Source organism: Phaethon lepturus, unplaced genomic scaffold (assembly GCF_000687285.1).
Source record: "Phaethon lepturus isolate BGI_N335 unplaced genomic scaffold, ASM68728v1 scaffold37, whole genome shotgun sequence".
Taxonomy (NCBI): Eukaryota; Metazoa; Chordata; class Aves; order Phaethontiformes; family Phaethontidae; genus Phaethon; species Phaethon lepturus.
This window is the reverse complement of record NW_010553791.1, coordinates 36429-54921: the sequence shown is the minus strand read 5'-3', so window position 1 is coordinate 54921 and position 18493 is coordinate 36429. Positions and strand designations below refer to the sequence as shown.

The window sequence follows — 18493 nt, the reverse complement described above, 5'->3', positions numbered from 1 at the left end:
TTAAGATTCACTACTTAATCCTATTAAAACAGCTCTAACACACGCATTAACACAATTTCATTATTTTCTCTCTTTCCCATCTCAGTGCATATGGGAGTGATGAGCCACAAAGCTACACAGTTTAGAAGTCTCATTTTCTTCCCTACCCTCCTTGCATAATCTGTCCAAAACCCTCTCTAGACACATCAGCCTCCTCCCCACACTCATCAGTTACTTGTCCTTCTTCTCTTCCTCTCCTTTTATTCTAAATATCCTTTGCTCCACACCCCCCAAGCCTACAGAAGAATAATTGAGAGCGAAGGTGAGAGACAGTCTCTGTACTGCCTAGGAGCATGGGATAGCTGATCAGACCAAGAGACACCAGTGTGGGTCACCTTTGCTCCGAGACACCCAAGCTAAAGCACAATGGTTGCCTTGATAAAGCTGGTCCATGAGTAGCATGGTTCACAACTGAATAAGCCACAACACGATTAGTGCAGGCAAAATATTCAGATTTATTGGCAAAGTTTTTAACGCTACCAGTCCACACTCCCAAGTTCTTCAGAGCTCAAATTGGTTGGATATGAAGCTAAAGTTTTCAGTTATTTACAACAGATCTCCTCCATCTTCTCCCCCTTGCTACACCTGGACTAGAACTGTACATCTGCCAGTTCTGACTCTCAACCAAGCACACTACAGACAAGGGTTCAGGCTCACCTTCATCCCACCTTCAGTCTTTAGATGAGCCTATGTTTACAACTCACTGCCAAGCACTTCTCCCTCCCCTCCGTTACTTGGCTCTAGAAAGCCCAGCCTCTATTTCTAACTTAAGTGACTACCTTAGTCTCACCTAGCTCTGCCAAGTCCCACAATTACTAAAGCTTCTTTCTACATTTCTACCATCACCACCTACCCACACTTCCTAGCACGGTGCCCAAGACAATATCTTTAACATTCCTTGGGATTAAACAGGAAATGAGACAGTGCAGCTACAGACTCAAACACTCCAAAATTAGGAAATGCTAGTATTAAGTTTGTTGAAGACTGTAATTCCGCCCTCAGTGGCTACAATGTGTTATTGACTCCATCTGCCACAGGATCCCTGTCTGAGGATGACATCCAGGACTCATCTGTAGGTGCCGTCACTAGCTATCAGGAAAGAGGGCTGTTGGGAAAGAAAAGTCTCATGGACAAGCAGCTGAATGCCAAACGTGATGAGGATGCCCAAGGGATGGGTAGAGCTCCTACGTGATGCTCCTCGCATAAGCCAAGCATTTCACAGTGAGTGCTGCTGGAGAACGTATTTGGTGAGCATCTGTGGCATGGCAGAACATCAGTGCTGCTCCGGCCATGGCCTCAGGTGTCAAACTGAGGCTACATTTGTTTGCAATACTCTTTCAGCACTCTGTCAGGCAAAACAGACAGAGTTAACCCTAGACTTCAGAACAGCGTTGGGAAGTTAATTATTCATTCATCAGGGTACAAATTGCTTCATTAGAAGAAGAATCCATGCAGCATTCAGAACAGTCTCAGTAATATGCATGTCACTGATAATTATTTGTAACAGGATGGATAAAAATAAACCCATGACTAGCAGTCTATTTAACAAGCCTATTTAGTATCTTCTCTATGCACAAGATAATGCAAAGGTTGTACAGACGGGTACTATGGATCCCCACCAGCCCTCTACAGTTTCCTAATGAATATGTAAACAAGAACAAATTAGGGCTGCATATATAAACCCAGATCTGACACTTCCTAACTTTTGAGTGTTAGGTGTGTAGGTTAGACATTCTTTGTTTGCAATATATAAATAAAAATGAATTGTTACAGAACAGTGAGACTCATTTGTATTTTCAAAATTGTTTTGGTTACACAAACATTCTGCATTTTTCATAAACATATGCTTAATTCAGTGCTTACTATGGTACTGCATTGAATGAAGTGCACGATCAAAGTATCAAACTTTTATTCAGGACACTACCCTATTCTTTGTACCATGTCTAAACTATGTTTTACAAAGAATAAAAACTTTTCCAGTCTGATTGTGACAGTCATCGATGGTTCATGAAGCAGCTGATTACAACCACCATCTTCAAAACTCCTTTGAGATGGATACCACCATCCCATTTCATCACACTGGTAAATAGAGAATTAAATTGCAGTTCAACCAGCAATTTAAATGGAATTAGCCAATACTGCATTAAAAAGGGCAACTCATCCTTTCTTCCACTGACATTCTCCACCCCAGCTTTCTCCTTTCTTTTCTGTGCCTTCACTTCATACCAGTCATGCAGCCATACAATAAACAATGGAGGAAGCTTGCTTCATTTAAAGCCAGATGGACTTTGAGAACACTAGTTTCAGCCTGCATCAGTCTCCAAACCCAGTGAGCGGCCACAGCAATTGTTACGATGACAAAGCTCAAAAAGGAGTACTTCTTTTAGGAGAGGTACTGGCACAAAGTGCTCATGGAAACACAGCATGAGATAGGCCAAACAAACATGGAGTACTTTTTAAACAATCAAAAATAGGGCTTCAAGTGGTTAAGCACTGCAACAGGGTCATGGAGAGGTTGCACAATCTCCATGCCTCAAGATTTTCAAAACTCAGCTTTACAAAGTCTTGGGCAATGTAATCCAACTTTGAAGGAAAGCACATTTTGAAAGGAGGCTGGACAAGAGGCTTCCAGAAGTCTCTTTCAACCTGAGGTATTCCAAGTTGTCAGCTGTATATTTACAAGTACTTGGTATAAACTCTCCACAGTTCCCTTCTCCCCCAAAAAACTGTAAGCAATTTTACTCCTGTGGAAATTGAGCAAAAAAAAAAAAATGCTGGTTTTGTTCAAGGCTGCACAGCAGTAAAGCCAACAATATTGATAAATCAAAACCTACAGAGAAAACCAAGTCTGATGGATTACATTCTAAATAGCATTCCCTAGAGCCACGTATTCACCCAACACACAAGACAGTGCCATGAGCGTACACCTAATACTGCTGACACTCCAATCATAAGAAACTTAATTCCAAGGCCTGTAGCTCATGTGGACACAACCCGCAGCACTTTCAGACTGCATGATAAATTACTGACACTAATTTTGATCTTTTCTGTGCAATAAGCCAGCGACAGTTTGAATAAGTATCAATGCACAAGGTCACGTTATTTGCTCTTGATTAGAGCAAAGATTTGAGTTTCCCCATACATTTAACTAGATTTCTCCAAATTTTCCTGCAGAGCAATCTTTCCATCCCTCCCACTTTCAAATCCTTGCCTGCCTTTTCTTCACAGATTGGTCAAAATTCACCTCGTGTTTTCCCAGGATTTTGAGTCTGTTAAGACTAAGACATTCTTGAACGTCTCAAGTGCTATGCACTAGAAATTACAAAATCCTTGCTGCTAAGTCAGATAATATAGTTTGAAAGCTTCCAACCACCAGACACCGCTACCATACTACTGGAGAAAAGCGGGTGTATGCCTGTATTGATTACAGCAAGCCACTTGCTTGTAGCAAAGTTGAATACTTCACTGCAAAGAGATCCAAGTGCACATAACAACAGATATTCAAACCCACTCATATTTTTTAAAGCAAAGAATTGCTAAAAATTCAGTGCAAATTTTGAAGTCTGGCAGTAAATCTGAAGAAAGTTCTACATAAAATCAGAGTTAATGACAAGTTACCAAAAAAAAAAAACCAACCAGGATTTTCCCACGTAAAAGTGTATACTCCGTAATGTAATAAAATCTGAAATTTTTATTAGCTGCTGACTTCTAGATATAGCAAGCCTACACCAGTTTAAGCTTGATGGTTTTCCATCTACAAGGTAATTTGTCAAACAGAAAGCTTGTTCACAAATACAGAACTGAAAACAGCATTTAGTGGGAACTAAATTCACTAAGAATTGCCCAAGTAATTTTTTTTAAAACTGGGGTTCACTGGCTCAGAAAGCTTTGATACTGTTTCAGTTACAATGTTTGCACAAAGCCTTTAATTTCACAACAAGAAGTTAAGCAGCTAACATTAACTGGAAATTTTGATGTAACTGCTCATTTCAGCCATTACTAAAGAGAAAATAATGGTCGAGACAAAATTGCATGCATTATATTACAGCTTATCTTTAACAAGAGAACTGTGTTTTTTTAATGCAAAGATGGTAGTTTTCAAAAAGAGCAATAAACAAATGCGAAAATATACCAACTTACAGGAATATTATGGTCCTTTCTTCCTTTATGGGAGGAAGCAACATGAGCAAGGTACTGAATAACCTTCTTAGTGTTTTCAGTCTTCCCGGCACCAGATTCACCTCTGCAAAACATTTCAGACATTTTCCTCAAAATTAATTTTCAACAACTTATCAACCCTTTGTTTATAGCAGCCTCATTTCATTCCATTTATGGCTTTGACTATGCCACAGACCTTCACTGTCTAAAACCAAAAACACTGGTGTTGCAGGGAACTACAAGGTATTTGTTTGAAATACTTTCTTCATCCTAAAGATCTCCGTAGTATTAAGATGTTGATACAATGGGTAACATTAGTTTGATCAAAAGCTTTTCACCATAAGCCTGAATTCCTTTGTTACCTTAAGTAACAAGAAACAGACTTGTCCTCTGCCTTAATCACAAGGCCAGAGACAGAATTTTTCAGAGTGCAGGTACATATATATTTTTTTTTTCCAAGTCATGACATATGTATACACACACACACATAGACTCTTCTATATTCAGCATCATTTTAATACATTTTATATACCAGGAGCTGGTTATGAGAATTACTAAGTTGATGGAAACATTCAATATCTTTAGAAGCCAGTTTCAAAGTGCAGCAGAACACATTTTAAACAGATTCTTTGCACTGCTCATCACAAACTCTTAGCTAGTTTGAAGATATATTTATGGCCACAGGGCTGCATGAATTCATTAAGAAATTAATTTATTAGTGCAGAGTGGTATAGTACACAGATCAATAAAGATAGCTAATGCACATTTCATTTTTAAGACAGAGACAGATTTAAAGCAGAACATGTTTAGACAGAATTTATTGCAAGATTTACATATGGCACATTCTAGGCAGGAAATATGACCAAGTTCACATCCCAGCAATCACCAATGAGGTTACTACAGCTCTTTTTTTTTTTTTTTTTAAACACATAGGTCTGGTCTTTGGATAAATCCACAGAAAGGGATTACGAGGTCTAACTTAGCCGTGACTCAATAGCAGTAAACTACTGCAGAAAGATCCCATTTCAAGTGAGACAGTGACTGCCACTAGCAACTCTGAAGCGTGTGAAGCTAAAAAGGATTTTATTATGGGGATTTGCATAGAAAGAGTGAAAGTACTTCTGTCGTTCAACAGTTGCTCAGAAATTAAAGTTTGGAAGCCAACTTCTTTGTAAGAACAATAAGTACACATTTTGTGTGCTTGTATATTTCTCAGCTAAGATACTTATAATTGAAATGTTAATTTACTGGGGGAATTTAAGCACGTTCTTTTGCAGTCTTCATAAATACCTTCCTCCACCATGCTGCATACCCCAGTTTTGTAGCTAGTCTGCATTTACTTAGTTATTTAGTACCTTCAGACCTGCACTTCTTGATCAGACAGGCAGCTCAGAAGCATCCCTAGCCTCACATTACACTTAACATCTGCAAAAATGAGACAATTGAAATTTCAACTTTGCATATACAGAAAGGATAATACCCCAGATTTTCAAAGAGAAAGGACTCTCAAATAATCTCATTTCTTCTTACCTTCCAATCCTCTTAAATCACAGCTGCCCCACAGGACAACTGCACTAGTAGAGGTGACCTCTTGCTAAGAGATGGGGGAATGTGCATTTCTGCATCCACGAGCAAGGAGTAACAGGGACTGAAGAACCTCACCCACAGCAGCTTCTCAAACTCATCATGGAAGAGTGGCCTACAAGAGCTAGATCCAAGTTTCAGGTGACACAGTTCATCTGCTTGACCTGACAGTATCAGCCCTTAAGTTTTGCAGGAGAAAAGTTTTAACTGAAAACACTAAACAAAATGGCTGTGCAGACAACCTGCGGGATATTCACAGCAGCCTCAGTTAACAAACTGTGGCCTGCAATACTAGAGCGTTAACAAGGCACCCAATTTTATAGACAGCATCTGCTTCTCAGAAGCAACTACATCAGCCTATCTAAAATCATTTTCGTTCCATTTTTTTTCCTCGCAAGACAAGCATCACTGGAAACTACTACAGAATATGAAAGATTAGAAATCACTGTACTCAATTACTCATAACTTTCTGGAGGCAGAGAGGGTAGTTCCCTTGAAACTTGTCAGCTGTGCTAGCTTTGCTCGTGGCATGAAAAAACTTGGAAGGTATTACCTGAAGAGCTGGTTACAAAGAAGATTACTCTGAGAATTAGCTAATGGATAACTGGGTTTCCCTTTTGCCAAGATACCATCAATATGCAACACAGAAACTGGGTGTACTTTGGGACTGCTGCAAGTGGAACACCACACTTTGACTCTTAATGAAAAAATCCCATTTCTACCCAGCCCAGAGTCACCACACACAAGACAAATATGAAGATTGATAAGCAGAAAAAAAGATCTCAGATGCAAGCTCTTGCTTACCAGGTCTTTATTTCTAGTTTCCCTTTTACTGCAGTGTTTACATTAGCATAATTCATTACTATAAGCAATAATAAAAGCTGTCTTGCCTGTTTCTAGATGTGTATTAAAATATGCTTAGTACTAAAACTATTCCAGCAGGTAACCGAAGTAAGAAAAGAAGTACGGCAAAATACACATTTACATTTTAAAACAATACAATTTGTTCTTATTGTCGTCATAGCTTGGGAACGCATTACTAGCCATGCCTTTAAAACTAGATAAATCATCTTTTATGTCAAGTGACAGAAACAAAAGTTTATTAAATTCTAAAGGAGGAAAATCTACTCTGACACATCCAGTGAAGAGAAAATAGTACAATAAATACAGTCCAGATGTCGACTTTCTAAAAGGGCAGCACACGTTTTAGAAGAGTCTGCTCATCAACAAGCTTTTCTGGCATATACACCAGTAAAGCTTCATACAGCACAGGAAGGTCAAAAGCTTGCAATACATTCCTTTTGCTAAAAAGCCTTTAAATCTAACAGTGGGGGTTTTTTTAGAGAAAGTCTTTATGCAAGTTCTCATTCAAAAGCAACACTAATGGATGTTATCATCCTAGTTCTCCTCTCCCTGGAGCTTACAACTATGCCAAATATTTCCTGCAGGATACAGTGTTAGACAGCTCTGCTGCCACATACTATAAAAGAATTAGAAGATTTAGGATGAAGTCCTTTTCATTTATAGAAATAATGACACCTGCGTACTTTAGCTCCTTCTCAGGAAGGCAGACACAGGGATTAAAAAAATAAAGTTTTCTACCTCTATCAACCTGCCCAAAAAAGGTAAACTTTTAGTAACATTATGTACAATATTTATAAAATGGAGATGGTATTGCAAAGCTAAAGATTAACTTTCTAAAAACCTTGTTTTAATACAACTCAATTAATATGTTACCATAAATTAAACAACTAAAACCCTTGGCTGAGATCCTAGCCTTACTTCAGTCAATGGCAGCTTTGCTAACGACTTCAGTAGGGTCATAATTTCACCTCCTCTATTCCACTACTAGTGGAAACAAACTTTATGAAACTGTATTGAAAAGCTATATCAACTCCAATCATGAACTACATCAAAGAGTGCATCCAAGTAAGCAAATCATCTCTAGCAGTGGCCTCAAGTTGGAGGTATAAGGTTATTCCATCAATTAACTGAAGGATCTCTCCCTTACAAACTATGTTAGGCAGGTCAAAGAAAGTCTGACAGTCACTGGTGAATTTATGCAGTATCTAGAGTTAAAGCTCTTTTCCCTAGAGCAGCAAAGCTCTTGCTTTGAAGCAGCTTCAAGCACATTTAAAATAGGAAAAGCTCAGCTAGCATGAGCACTTTTACATGGTTTTAATTTCATTGCGTGTAAAGCTATAGTGTAATTTTCAATAAAGGAAAGTACTCTTCAGGCAAATTTATCTCAGCTACGATTTGGTTAGCAAAAATTAGTGACTGACTTCTCAACCAGCTGCAATTTTTTTCCCCCCAAGCTACTTTAGCCCAAATTTTACACAGAAGTAAAAAGTACTTCCTCTGCCAAACAGATTGCCATCTAGAGAACAGGCAAAACGAACATAGCGGGAGATGACTCGCAGCTCACAAAGCAAACAGGCAACAAAGCAGGAAGGGAAGCCGGTCTTCTCACTTCCAGGAGAGCAGCACGCTCTTCACATACGGCCCACTTATGAACAGGTCAAATGCCTGTCTGGGAAAGCCCTATTCTGAGGGGAAACACTGTTCTAAAGGAAAATGGTAGTGAAGCAGTTGCTTTTCTTATTGTCAAGCAGGTTTGAAGCATCTACACATCTTATTGGGATAGTTACGGCACTCAGCATGGCAGAACAAGGCACCACCGCCTCTTCCTGAAGTGACAGAGGAATTTCTCGCTTTCAGGGAAGTCAAATTAGTCTAAAGTTGCTTACTGAACCCCACTGCAAGGGCTGGCACCCTTCTACCACCACCCAACTAGCCATTAATTTCACTAGCAGATCAGGGGCTATGCAGGACATACAACGCGTAGTGCCATGAGTCATGTAAGACAGGACACAAAAACATGTGTACAAAGAAAGCTTTGAAATTCAAAGACAGACTTTTCTTCATCTTGCTACCTGTGCAAGTAGTCCCTACTGCAAGCTAACCATATTTGTGAAGATAAGCATCTGGAATATATTAGGATGGTCGGATGCAGTTAGTGTCATCTATCCCATTACAGATCATCTCTGTGATTTAAATTATTGAAAAACTAACCAAACAAGCCAGTATTTTCCATTCTGGGAGCCTGAATCACTCAAACCTTTCCCCTGCCCTAGGAGCTTCAGTCTATTTCTATCATTCCTGATCAGCAACAAACCCTAGGATGGGAAGTTCATCTGGAAGCAGGTCGTTCTGCAAAGGAGAAGTGGCACCACTGCCTTGGCACCTGGGCAAGTTCTCCTCAGTGCCTGATTTCACAAGACATGGGACTTGGGAGTGGCAGGTCGGAATTCCCGTGGCCAGCAATGCTTTGTTTCATACAAAGCAGCCACGTACATAAGGCACCAAAACATGAAAGTCTGCAATTAAATTGTTCGTAGGAGAAAGTAACTGCATAAGAGCCCCAGAGACTTTTGTCCTTCTCACACAACAGCAGTTTGCAAAGAACAGAAGAGACACTTATTCTCAGACACAGCTGAGCAGATCTTCGGCCAGTTACAAGTTAACAGCTATTTACAGTCAAGACCTGTAATTAAAAGGAAGTCTTAATCACTTGGCTAATTTTCTGAAACGAAGAGGTATAACTGATAGCTTGGACTAGCGCAGAAGAGTCACTAATTGGCTTTAGTATTTACAAGGCTGCTTTATAGCTCCTTCATTTCTCTCTAGATGCTTCACATCATCTCAACACCAGTTGTCTAGAGAATGTTACAAGCTGAACTCTAGCCAGAGGTTGTATACAAAAATGCTTGGTATTTGCTGCTGTTGTCCTTTAATAAGCAGCCTCTATTCCCTCCACACCCCACCACTCCTACTGAAGCCAATTCAGATTAGATATCCTTGTATGGCTGCAAGCATCTGCTAAATGACTGTTTATCAAGCCCAGTCTCAGTTTTGAGAATACTATAAGCTTGTGGTAAGATTCTCCAATTTAGAACATACTAGCCTAAAAAAGTGCAGTGCAGCACATTTTCATATTTGACTTTCCAAAAGTTGCCTTGCAGCTAAAGACAACAAAGCCAGGCAAGGTCTGAATATTCCTCAGATTCCTACTATACCACAACAGAAATTTCTTCATCTTGGTCATCAGACTCCAAGAGCTTGCCATGCCCATTTAACATTAACAAACAGCAATAATCAAAGAGAAACAACAAAACTCAGCAAAACGCCAGCAGCTGCAGCTTCTCAAAGAAAAAGCCTGCAAAGCTGTTCATTACAACTTCACATCTTACAGAAATGAAAACATGTACAGTGAGGTATCTGCACACTGCAAAGTTAGCACCATTTTTCTGTAATTGGATGTTGGGTTAATACAGGTTGATAATGTACTTATAAGCTAGCAGGAACATGAAGTTGCTGGAACTACTTATATTTTCCTTTCTTTTCAGCAAACTAAGAATTTACAGACAGCAGATCCTAAACAAATTACCATTTGCACTCCAACCAGGGAAGAGTGATTAGACGGAAGTTAGTTAAGTCTAGCTTCCCAGAGAAGTGCTGGTTTTGGGGGTTGCTTGTTTTCTTTTTATTTGAAAGCTTGAAGAACTAAAATACAAAGCAGTAGAGAGCTCCAGCAATCTTACTGACAATTTGTTAGTGGTTAGCATCCCAAGATTAAACCACCCAACTTCAAAGCTAAAAAGAAATTATCGCCATTATTGTTCGTTCAGCTCCTCTCATCTCATCATTAGCCAGACAATAATCTGGCTTTCACCAATGTCTGATAAATTGTCCAATGGATTCAGGAACTGCAGGTAAATGTACCTGTGCACGTGTTTGGATTTTTTCAGTTGGTGAAAGGCAAAAGGCACGTAAGAAAATCACATCACTACTACCTGAGGAAATCAAGGCTATTCCATGGAGCAGATAGAGTCCTTCTGGATACGGGAAAATGACTTTTGGTTCACTCTGAGAAAAGCCTCTCTATCGTAAGTAATTTAATCAAAAAGTTTCCCTTACAAACTCTGTCCCTGGGGCTCAAGTACTAACCAATCCATAAGAATAGAGGTGCTTGGGGGAAACAGGAGGGACCACAATAAAACAAATTAAAAAATCATAAGAAAGGAAGTCAGGGCATAAATATCCATGGTTACATGCCACAAACTCAGAATAAAGCCCTGTAGACTAGTCTCCGCAGCAATGCAATTGTCTACTCAGTTCCTTAAAAGATGGAGAGTGGGAAGGGAAGAGAACAGAAGGTAACAAAAAAAAAGAGAGAAAGAAGGCAGCACACCACTTTATGTTTGGAGACAGCTCTTATTTCTACAGCAAGAGCAGGAAGTCGTCTGTGTCAAGTCTGGACTGGAGAACTGAATGACAGCCACACCAGCTGGCAGTCTGAGCAATACTCTCCTGAAGAACCAGACTCCATGTTAGGTGAAGGACAAGATGGTCTGCTGAGACAAGCATCCAGAGAACACAGCTGTGGTTTTTTTTTTTTCTCCCTCCTGGTATTAAGTTTGACTTTGAAAAAAAATATTAATACCTTTAAGATCACCAGTTTATGCAAAACTCCTCATCTTTAGGGCTTGTCACACCCCAAACTCCTCATGGAACATCAGCAGGTGATGAAGTTGAGACAGGAAATCTCCAAGTAAACCCACTACCTTCAAAACAATGAGACACGATGAGAAGCATGCTTGGAGAACCACCCATCAGGCTAGCCCACTCCACACAGTGCACTTAGATGAATGCCTGTGTAACTGTAGCATTTCAATGAAATACAGGTTATTCTTCAACACAATTCTCTTTGAGGGAAAAAAATTAAGATAATTCTCAGCAAACTGTATTCCTTTAGAAGTTCTACCTGCATGCACCTTCTCTCAACAGGTATACTGCCTGCGTACCATCCTGTCATGCAAACAATGACTACTCTCTACCAAATGCTGAACCAGCCTGGATCGTTAGGCACTGTTACTCCTAAGGCAAAGTGTGAACAAATCTCCAAGTGCCTACATAATATCTGAGATAAGGAATTACTTAACACAGCTAAGGAAGTGGTTTAACTATGTTAGAAAATACACTAACTAACACCCATGCAGCTTCACAACACATCTGGACACAGCTAGCTATTTACTAGAATAGTGACTGCATGAAGGTAACTGCAGTTCTTTCATGGGAAATGGATTGATATTTCCTAAAGATCTGGACAGGTGAAGACAATGAAACAGCCTCAATCCCAGATTTAAGTTGCATACTTTCATGCCTAGGGTAAAAAAATACCATCTGTACCAGATATAAATCAGGATTCAGGTGTCTATTGAGTTTAGAAGGATCAAAAGCTTAAGGTCATCTTGCAGGTGAGGTAATAACAAAATTGAAGACAAGAGAGTTTAAAGGTTTTCCAAAAGAAATACAAATGGACCAGACATTCACTAAGAACTAAAGGCAGGCAGGCATCTGAAAAAAGTGCCGAAATTATCTTTGAAGAGAAAGAACTGAAACCAAACCCAAAGGCTTGAAATAGCACCAATCTTACACCTAAGAATGCCCCCGAGAGCAGCACTCCTGGCTGTCAAGAAGAGGAGGCTGGGTCCAGAGACCTGGTAAGGTGTCATTCAAATACTATTACTTGAGAGCTGATCTGGGCCCCTACTCTAAAGGCCAGGGAAGGTAAAAACCCAGGAAGTCTGATAACTAGAGGTAGGGAGATATAGGTGAAGATGCTAACCAGACAGACCTTCATCAAGCAATGGGAGAGATTTATCTTCAGGACGTATATAAAGACAATTGTGGTCAAGGCAGTCAGACACAGAAGCATGACAGGCACACCACAACTGTCCACTCGTCTAAGTGCATGAGTCCAAGGATGTTTTCTTTCTCACTAGCTAGCTTGAACCACTCCTAGGAGAAAAGAAAAAGTATTCTGAGCACTGCCAGCTCTACTCAAGATCAGGGTCAATCAGGTGATCCAGGTCCTGAGACAAGTTTGGGATGAGAAGGTGTCTCAAGCCTTTTAGGAACTGCCAAAGGAGTCTCTGAAACAACCTCCAGTGCGGTTAAGACACACTCCTTCCACCTTATTTATTCCTACCTTAGTCTATGACCTGTAAAACCAGTAGCACAGAAGGGAAACGCACACAGTTTACCTTTTCACCACGGAATCAACAATGCAATAGAAGTCCTGGACACTAGCCCACTCTTGATTAAAACATGAGACCCCCTTTTAGCCTGTGGCACAAGGGAGTTTGCCATGGTCTTGTCCCATTCCTGAAGAGGATTTAACATGCCAGCTAGCCAAATGTCAAGTACTGAGTTTATAATGCAAACTTGACAAAAGAATACAGCCCTCCCATGAAGCCCATGGGGGAAGCCATGTTAGGGACAGCACCACAGCAGGCAACTGTCTTTACAGTCTATTTGTTCAAAAGAGGCAGGGGAATACAAATGGTTTTGATGGCACTTCTCTCTGAATGGGACACAGCTGAAAAGCAGCCTAAGACAAACACATTTTAAGAGAAAAGTGGTTATTAACCTAACAGCAGTCTGGTAACCCCTACTATCCTTTTTTAGAGTCAGCATCTAAATGGTGCTGATGGTTAGACAGCGTTAGCAAGGTCTCCTGGGCTATGGTAGAACTTCAGTATGCAACTTCAAGATGACAGAAACACCTTGGATCCTAGCATCTGTCACATCATGTGTCTTCATATTCTCCAGAGATAAGACCTAAGACTGGATGTTCTTTGGTCTGGTACATCCAGTTTGGAGATACAACGCCTTGCTCTTCAATAATTCTGAAGCCACAGATCTGCCCACATTACTGAGGAAATTAGTAATTGTAAACCATGTTCAGTGACATTGATCTTTTTAACCTTGTTTTAATTTATGCTGCTGCGTAAGTACTTCACTAAGAAACACAAGTTAAAACAGCAAGTCAGCCAACAGAGCTGTTGCCCAGAAACTCAGCTTTATTAAGACTCTCCCAGACTTCTGTTAAGTGTAACCCTTAACACTGGTACAACCAAGACACTGAATTAAAGGTAGCAAAACCTGTCCAGTGTCATAGTACTAATAGTTTCAATACCTTGTTTTGTGATATGATTCCAGGGCAGTGTTGAAATCCTTCGGATATTTACTGTTCACTGCTTCCTAGCACCAACTTCTGAAATTTACGTGGAGTAGTAGATTTGTCACCAAACATTTTACATGTCCAACAGAAGAGAGGTCCTCAGGGCCATCTCTAAGGGTCTTAGTATTAGGACTGCACTCAGAGAGTCCCCAGCAGCTCCAGACTTCAGTACTCAATGTGGTCACATTGTCCTGAGGTCTGACTATAAGGACGCGTGTCCATTCCCCACCCCTCACCATCTGGAAGCAAGCTTCTCTCTGCAAATGGATGTACAGCAAGCAGCTTACTAACTGCCTAGCCAAGATGTGGAACCTGTCACAAAATCCAGATACTTCGTGCTGAAGTGTGCTGTACCAGATATAAAACAGAATTCAATTATCTATTCAGTACAAAAGGATCAAAAGCTTACGGTAACCTTACAGGTGAGGTAATAACAAAACTGAAGGCAAGAGAGCTTAAAGGCTTTCCCATTTGCAAATGAACAGATCAGACATTCACTAAATCCTGTAGCACTGCCATTCCAACCTTTGTGGTCTCGGCTGACCATGTAAAGGAGTGCAAGGTTCATGCATAGGCACAAAACGTGAAGCTACTTCAAAAAAATTCACCTGGGGCAAGCACATACTGTCGAAACATCCACAAACACCCAAGAACAAAGCATTTCTTTTTGCTCTGGGATCCCATCCCTGCTTTGAGGGCTGTTTTGTACATTGCACATGAAGTAGTCATCACATGAAAACAGAAGTCTAAGAGCAGGAACCACAGACCTAGACAAGCTGGTGTTAAATGAATCAACTTTTATCATAACTACAGAACTGTATTTGCTTCTGTGTCCTTAGGCACCATGAATCTTGTATTCATAGTATCCATGGTTCAAAAAAGTGTGGCTTGAAAGGATCCACCTTCAGTATTGTATAGAGTTGATAGTTAAGGCGCTTCTGTAGGAAGCAAGAGATGAAGATTTGAATCCCTCATGTCAAGACAGAAACTGAACCTAGATCTCCTTCCAGCAATTAATCTAACCATCGAGCTATTTCAGGAAGCAGGCATCCTCACAAACTATGGCCTCGATGCAGCTGGTATGTGCTGGCACACAGTACGGTCAACTGATCACATAACCAAGTCAGAGGCATGCAAGCTACCATACTCTCCCTCTCTCCTTCAGATAATTGAATATGTTCATTTACCCAAGCAGTTTCAGAATGGAGCCCATCTGTGGTTTCACAACACAGATGAACCATCCTAACCCCCAGGCTGCTACCAACAGGGAGAGTTCCCCTCCTTCATGTTCTTACCTCCTGTTTCAGGCTAGTACTCCTCTCAGCCCACAGAGTGCTGACCCAGAGAACTAAACTGCTGAAAAGCATCATTTTGTGGCAAGATCAGTTTTCTGCCAGGTTCGCTCCCTGAACTAGCTTATCATGTTGGCAGCCAACCCCCAATGCTGGCCTAACAAGCTGCAGAAACGTACAGCCTGTGTGGGAGAGGAAAGGAAACGGGATCACCCCTTTTAACAGCAGCCCAGAGACAGATCAGCTCAATAGCATCGCAAGCCTGAAAGCATATTCGTACTCTTCTGGCTACCCCACCGTTGCATTTCCAGATCCCAGAAGAATTTAAGCTGAACCTACAAGTTTGCTCCTGGGTGGGGCAAATTCAGGTGCACACAGAGAAAGCAAAAGGAAACCTTAGTGTCAACTTGCTCAGAGTTCTCCCCTTTGAAGCAGATCCAAAGCTAAGCTGTTGCTCAGCAGGCTTTCTAGACCAACTTTTGATTCATGTCCCCCTCGGGCACTACACATTGAGTAGTTACGGCACAGCAGTTCAGACAGATGTACACTTTTTAAAGCTTTTTGTTTCTGATTCAGATCTCTTGACTGACATTTTTAAACTACATTTCTTGAATGGCATGTGCCTACAAAACTTTCACTAAGGTGAATTAAACTATTAAAAGAATATATCCCCACATTAAATATCACCTCATGCTACATCTTTAACCATTAGTCACTACCTGTCAAGATTAAAGACCAAGTTTTGACTACCTCAGCTGTATCAAAGACCCCTTTCACAACACAGATTTCCAAAATTGCCCGAATGAAAAGTGTTCACTTACGTGCAGAGAATTGATTGGTCCTCACGGTCTGTAAAACAAGAACAAACATGGTTATAGTTTTTTGTTTATACCGTCCTGTAATTTACAAGATAGTTTCTCTTAAATGAATATTCAAAAAAATTCAGCTTTTCAGCTTAACAATTCTAAGGACACTCTCAAGCAATTTTAATAATATCCCTTAAATGTTCCAGTTCACACCCCCCCAAACAACAGCTTGGACATTCCTGCAAGTTCTGCCATTTCACATAAAGCCAAAAATTTGGTTAAATTCAATAATAATCCACAGTGATATTTTTAACCATATTTTCAGACAAAGCTGGCCCAACATCTTTTATTCTGTAGGCACCCTTTCCGAGATTAATCAAATTTAAAGTCTTACCTATTAGGCAAAAAAAAAATTTCAAGTACACAGTACTAATGACCAGACGCTTGGAAACAGCGCTAACATCTCCAGCAACCAAAAGCTTTACTCTACATTTTTGTTTTTCCTTTTTCAAATGAACATGCAAGCCTGAAGTGCTTCCATAATATAGCTTATTCATTAAAGACTTGTCAAAAGGACATCCAGAGCCAAACTCCGCAATACGGTGTGGCTCAGCACTTTTGTGACACCCACTGCCACACTCACGTCCTTTGAAAAGAATGCCTGAAGGTCAGTTATAGCCTGCAAGAGCTATTTCATAATTACAGGATCTTTACAGAATATACTTCAACATCATACACTCTATATTAAAAATTATATAATCAAAACATACAAATATACCTGCAAAAACGTAAAACGTTTCAGTTAAAGGTGTTCTCCACTCCCTGTTTGAGCCAGTGTTTTCAATGAGTTCAACATCTTTTGCATAAATCTGCACCACAAAGATCTTGCTTTTACACTTGAGCTGTTTGTCACTAGCTCCAAAAGGACACAATCTCCTCCTGCAAGCTCAGAACTTCAAACGGGTTTTCTGTTCTGATTGGTAACTTGCGATGGATTACTTTATAATAAGTAAAAAATAAATAAATTAAATAATAATAATAAAAAATAATCAAGCTTTGTTTTTCGAGTGTAACGCTCAGGACTACATGTTAGGCTCCCGGCCGCTCTCCACATATACCCCTTCTGCTTGAACACAAGGCTCCGATGGACCACAGAAAGGGAGCGATTGGTATGGGACGATCATTGCCCCTTCCAGGACACAGAGTTCATTACCAGCAGGATGAACAGGCAGCTTCAGTTGTTACACGGCAGCTTCCCCACACGCTTAATAGGTTTGAAACAGATCTATGTCCACATATACATCCTCAATACATTCATGACACTAAGCAGAATTATGTAAACAACATTTCACATTGTTTCTAAATGGGTCCAGAAAAAGTACTGTTAAACTGAGTTGCAAGTTACTGCTGAGTTTTGCAGACTGTATGAAACCGGTCATCCTACCTGTGTAACGAGCTGAGTTCACAGCGCTCTTGGGTAACAATTAGTATTGAACCAGAACTTCAACTTAGCTAGGTAGCATGTAAAAAAATAATATAAATAAAATTCAGCAGTGAGCTGTGTTTCCCCCCATTTCACTGCCTGATGAACCACTCGGGTACAAAACCAGTTTGTGTTCAGCCCCATCAGCTCCTTGAGCAGGCTGCAGCACAGCAGCCGAAACATAAGCTCCAGCAGCGGGGCAGGACTGCCTAGAGCCTGGCTCTAGGTCCACGCGGGCTGCCAGGGCGCCTGGCAGCCGGGGTGTACAGCCGGGCAGCTGCTGAGGGGGCAATCGGGCCATCCCCTTCCTCCAGCTGTGCCAGCACTCATGTCATCAGCGTCGCACAGCCAAAGGACGAGCAGAAAAGCCGCTGACAAACTGGGTTTTGGTCTGATTTGTGTTGAGCTGAATCAGTGCCCTCACACACTGTACAAAAAGCTGTACTGGTGGAAGGGAGACCCAAGAACCATTTTCTACATAACAGTCCCAATTTACCTTAGATCAAAAGGTTATGTTCATATGGACACAATGCATCTAAAAAAGACAAACCAGCTAAAAAAAGACCTGGTCGCAGCAAAATACTGTTATTTTAATTAGTTTATGAATAGAAGGTTTGAAAGACATGCCTTCAAAGCAGGCAGATGCTACTACACGTTGCCACAGCGGGCTAAACCAGAGGCTTATGGACTGCATCGCTGGCAAGTTTTAAACTACATTTTATCATCATGTATGATGGAAAATATGAGGTGCTTTCTGACTGAAAAATGTTAAAAACATGCAAACGGTTGTACTTTGAACCTCTTGTACTAGCTTGTTCAAGAACGGTAAGAAATACAAGTGATCCTCTTAGCCATTGTGCAAACTGCATTGGGCTGCACTTTACCAGGAGCACAAGTCAAACGCTGCACCCCTGGTGACTGTCCCCTGCAAGACATTAGCTGCAAAAATCCAACCTATAGAGTAATGAGCAAAGCAGAGTGATTATAGTAGGAGAGAGCAGAAGAATATTAGTTTAGAGTATTAAAAGTGGGAAGGGAAAGA

General features: G+C 40.6%; 1 protein-coding gene across 4 annotated transcripts in view; it reads right to left on the bottom strand.

Annotated features, from left to right (window-relative positions):
- The window catches only part of MYH10 (myosin, heavy chain 10, non-muscle), a 102339-nt gene that overhangs the window by 49645 nt on the left and 34201 nt on the right, over window positions 1-18493 (bottom strand). For 3 of the 4 annotated variants that reach the window (XM_010291613.1, XM_010291614.1, XM_010291616.1), the window contains exons 3-4: window positions 15984-16011; window positions 4180-4282 (exon numbers count right to left, since the gene is read on the bottom strand). In XM_010291613.1, the coding sequence (XP_010289915.1) occupies window positions 4180-4282; window positions 15984-16011 (131 nt within the window). Of the gene's footprint in view, window positions 1-4155; window positions 4283-15983; window positions 16012-18493 lie in introns of all 4 variants that reach the window. The other variant, XM_010291615.1, reaches the window with a different exon arrangement.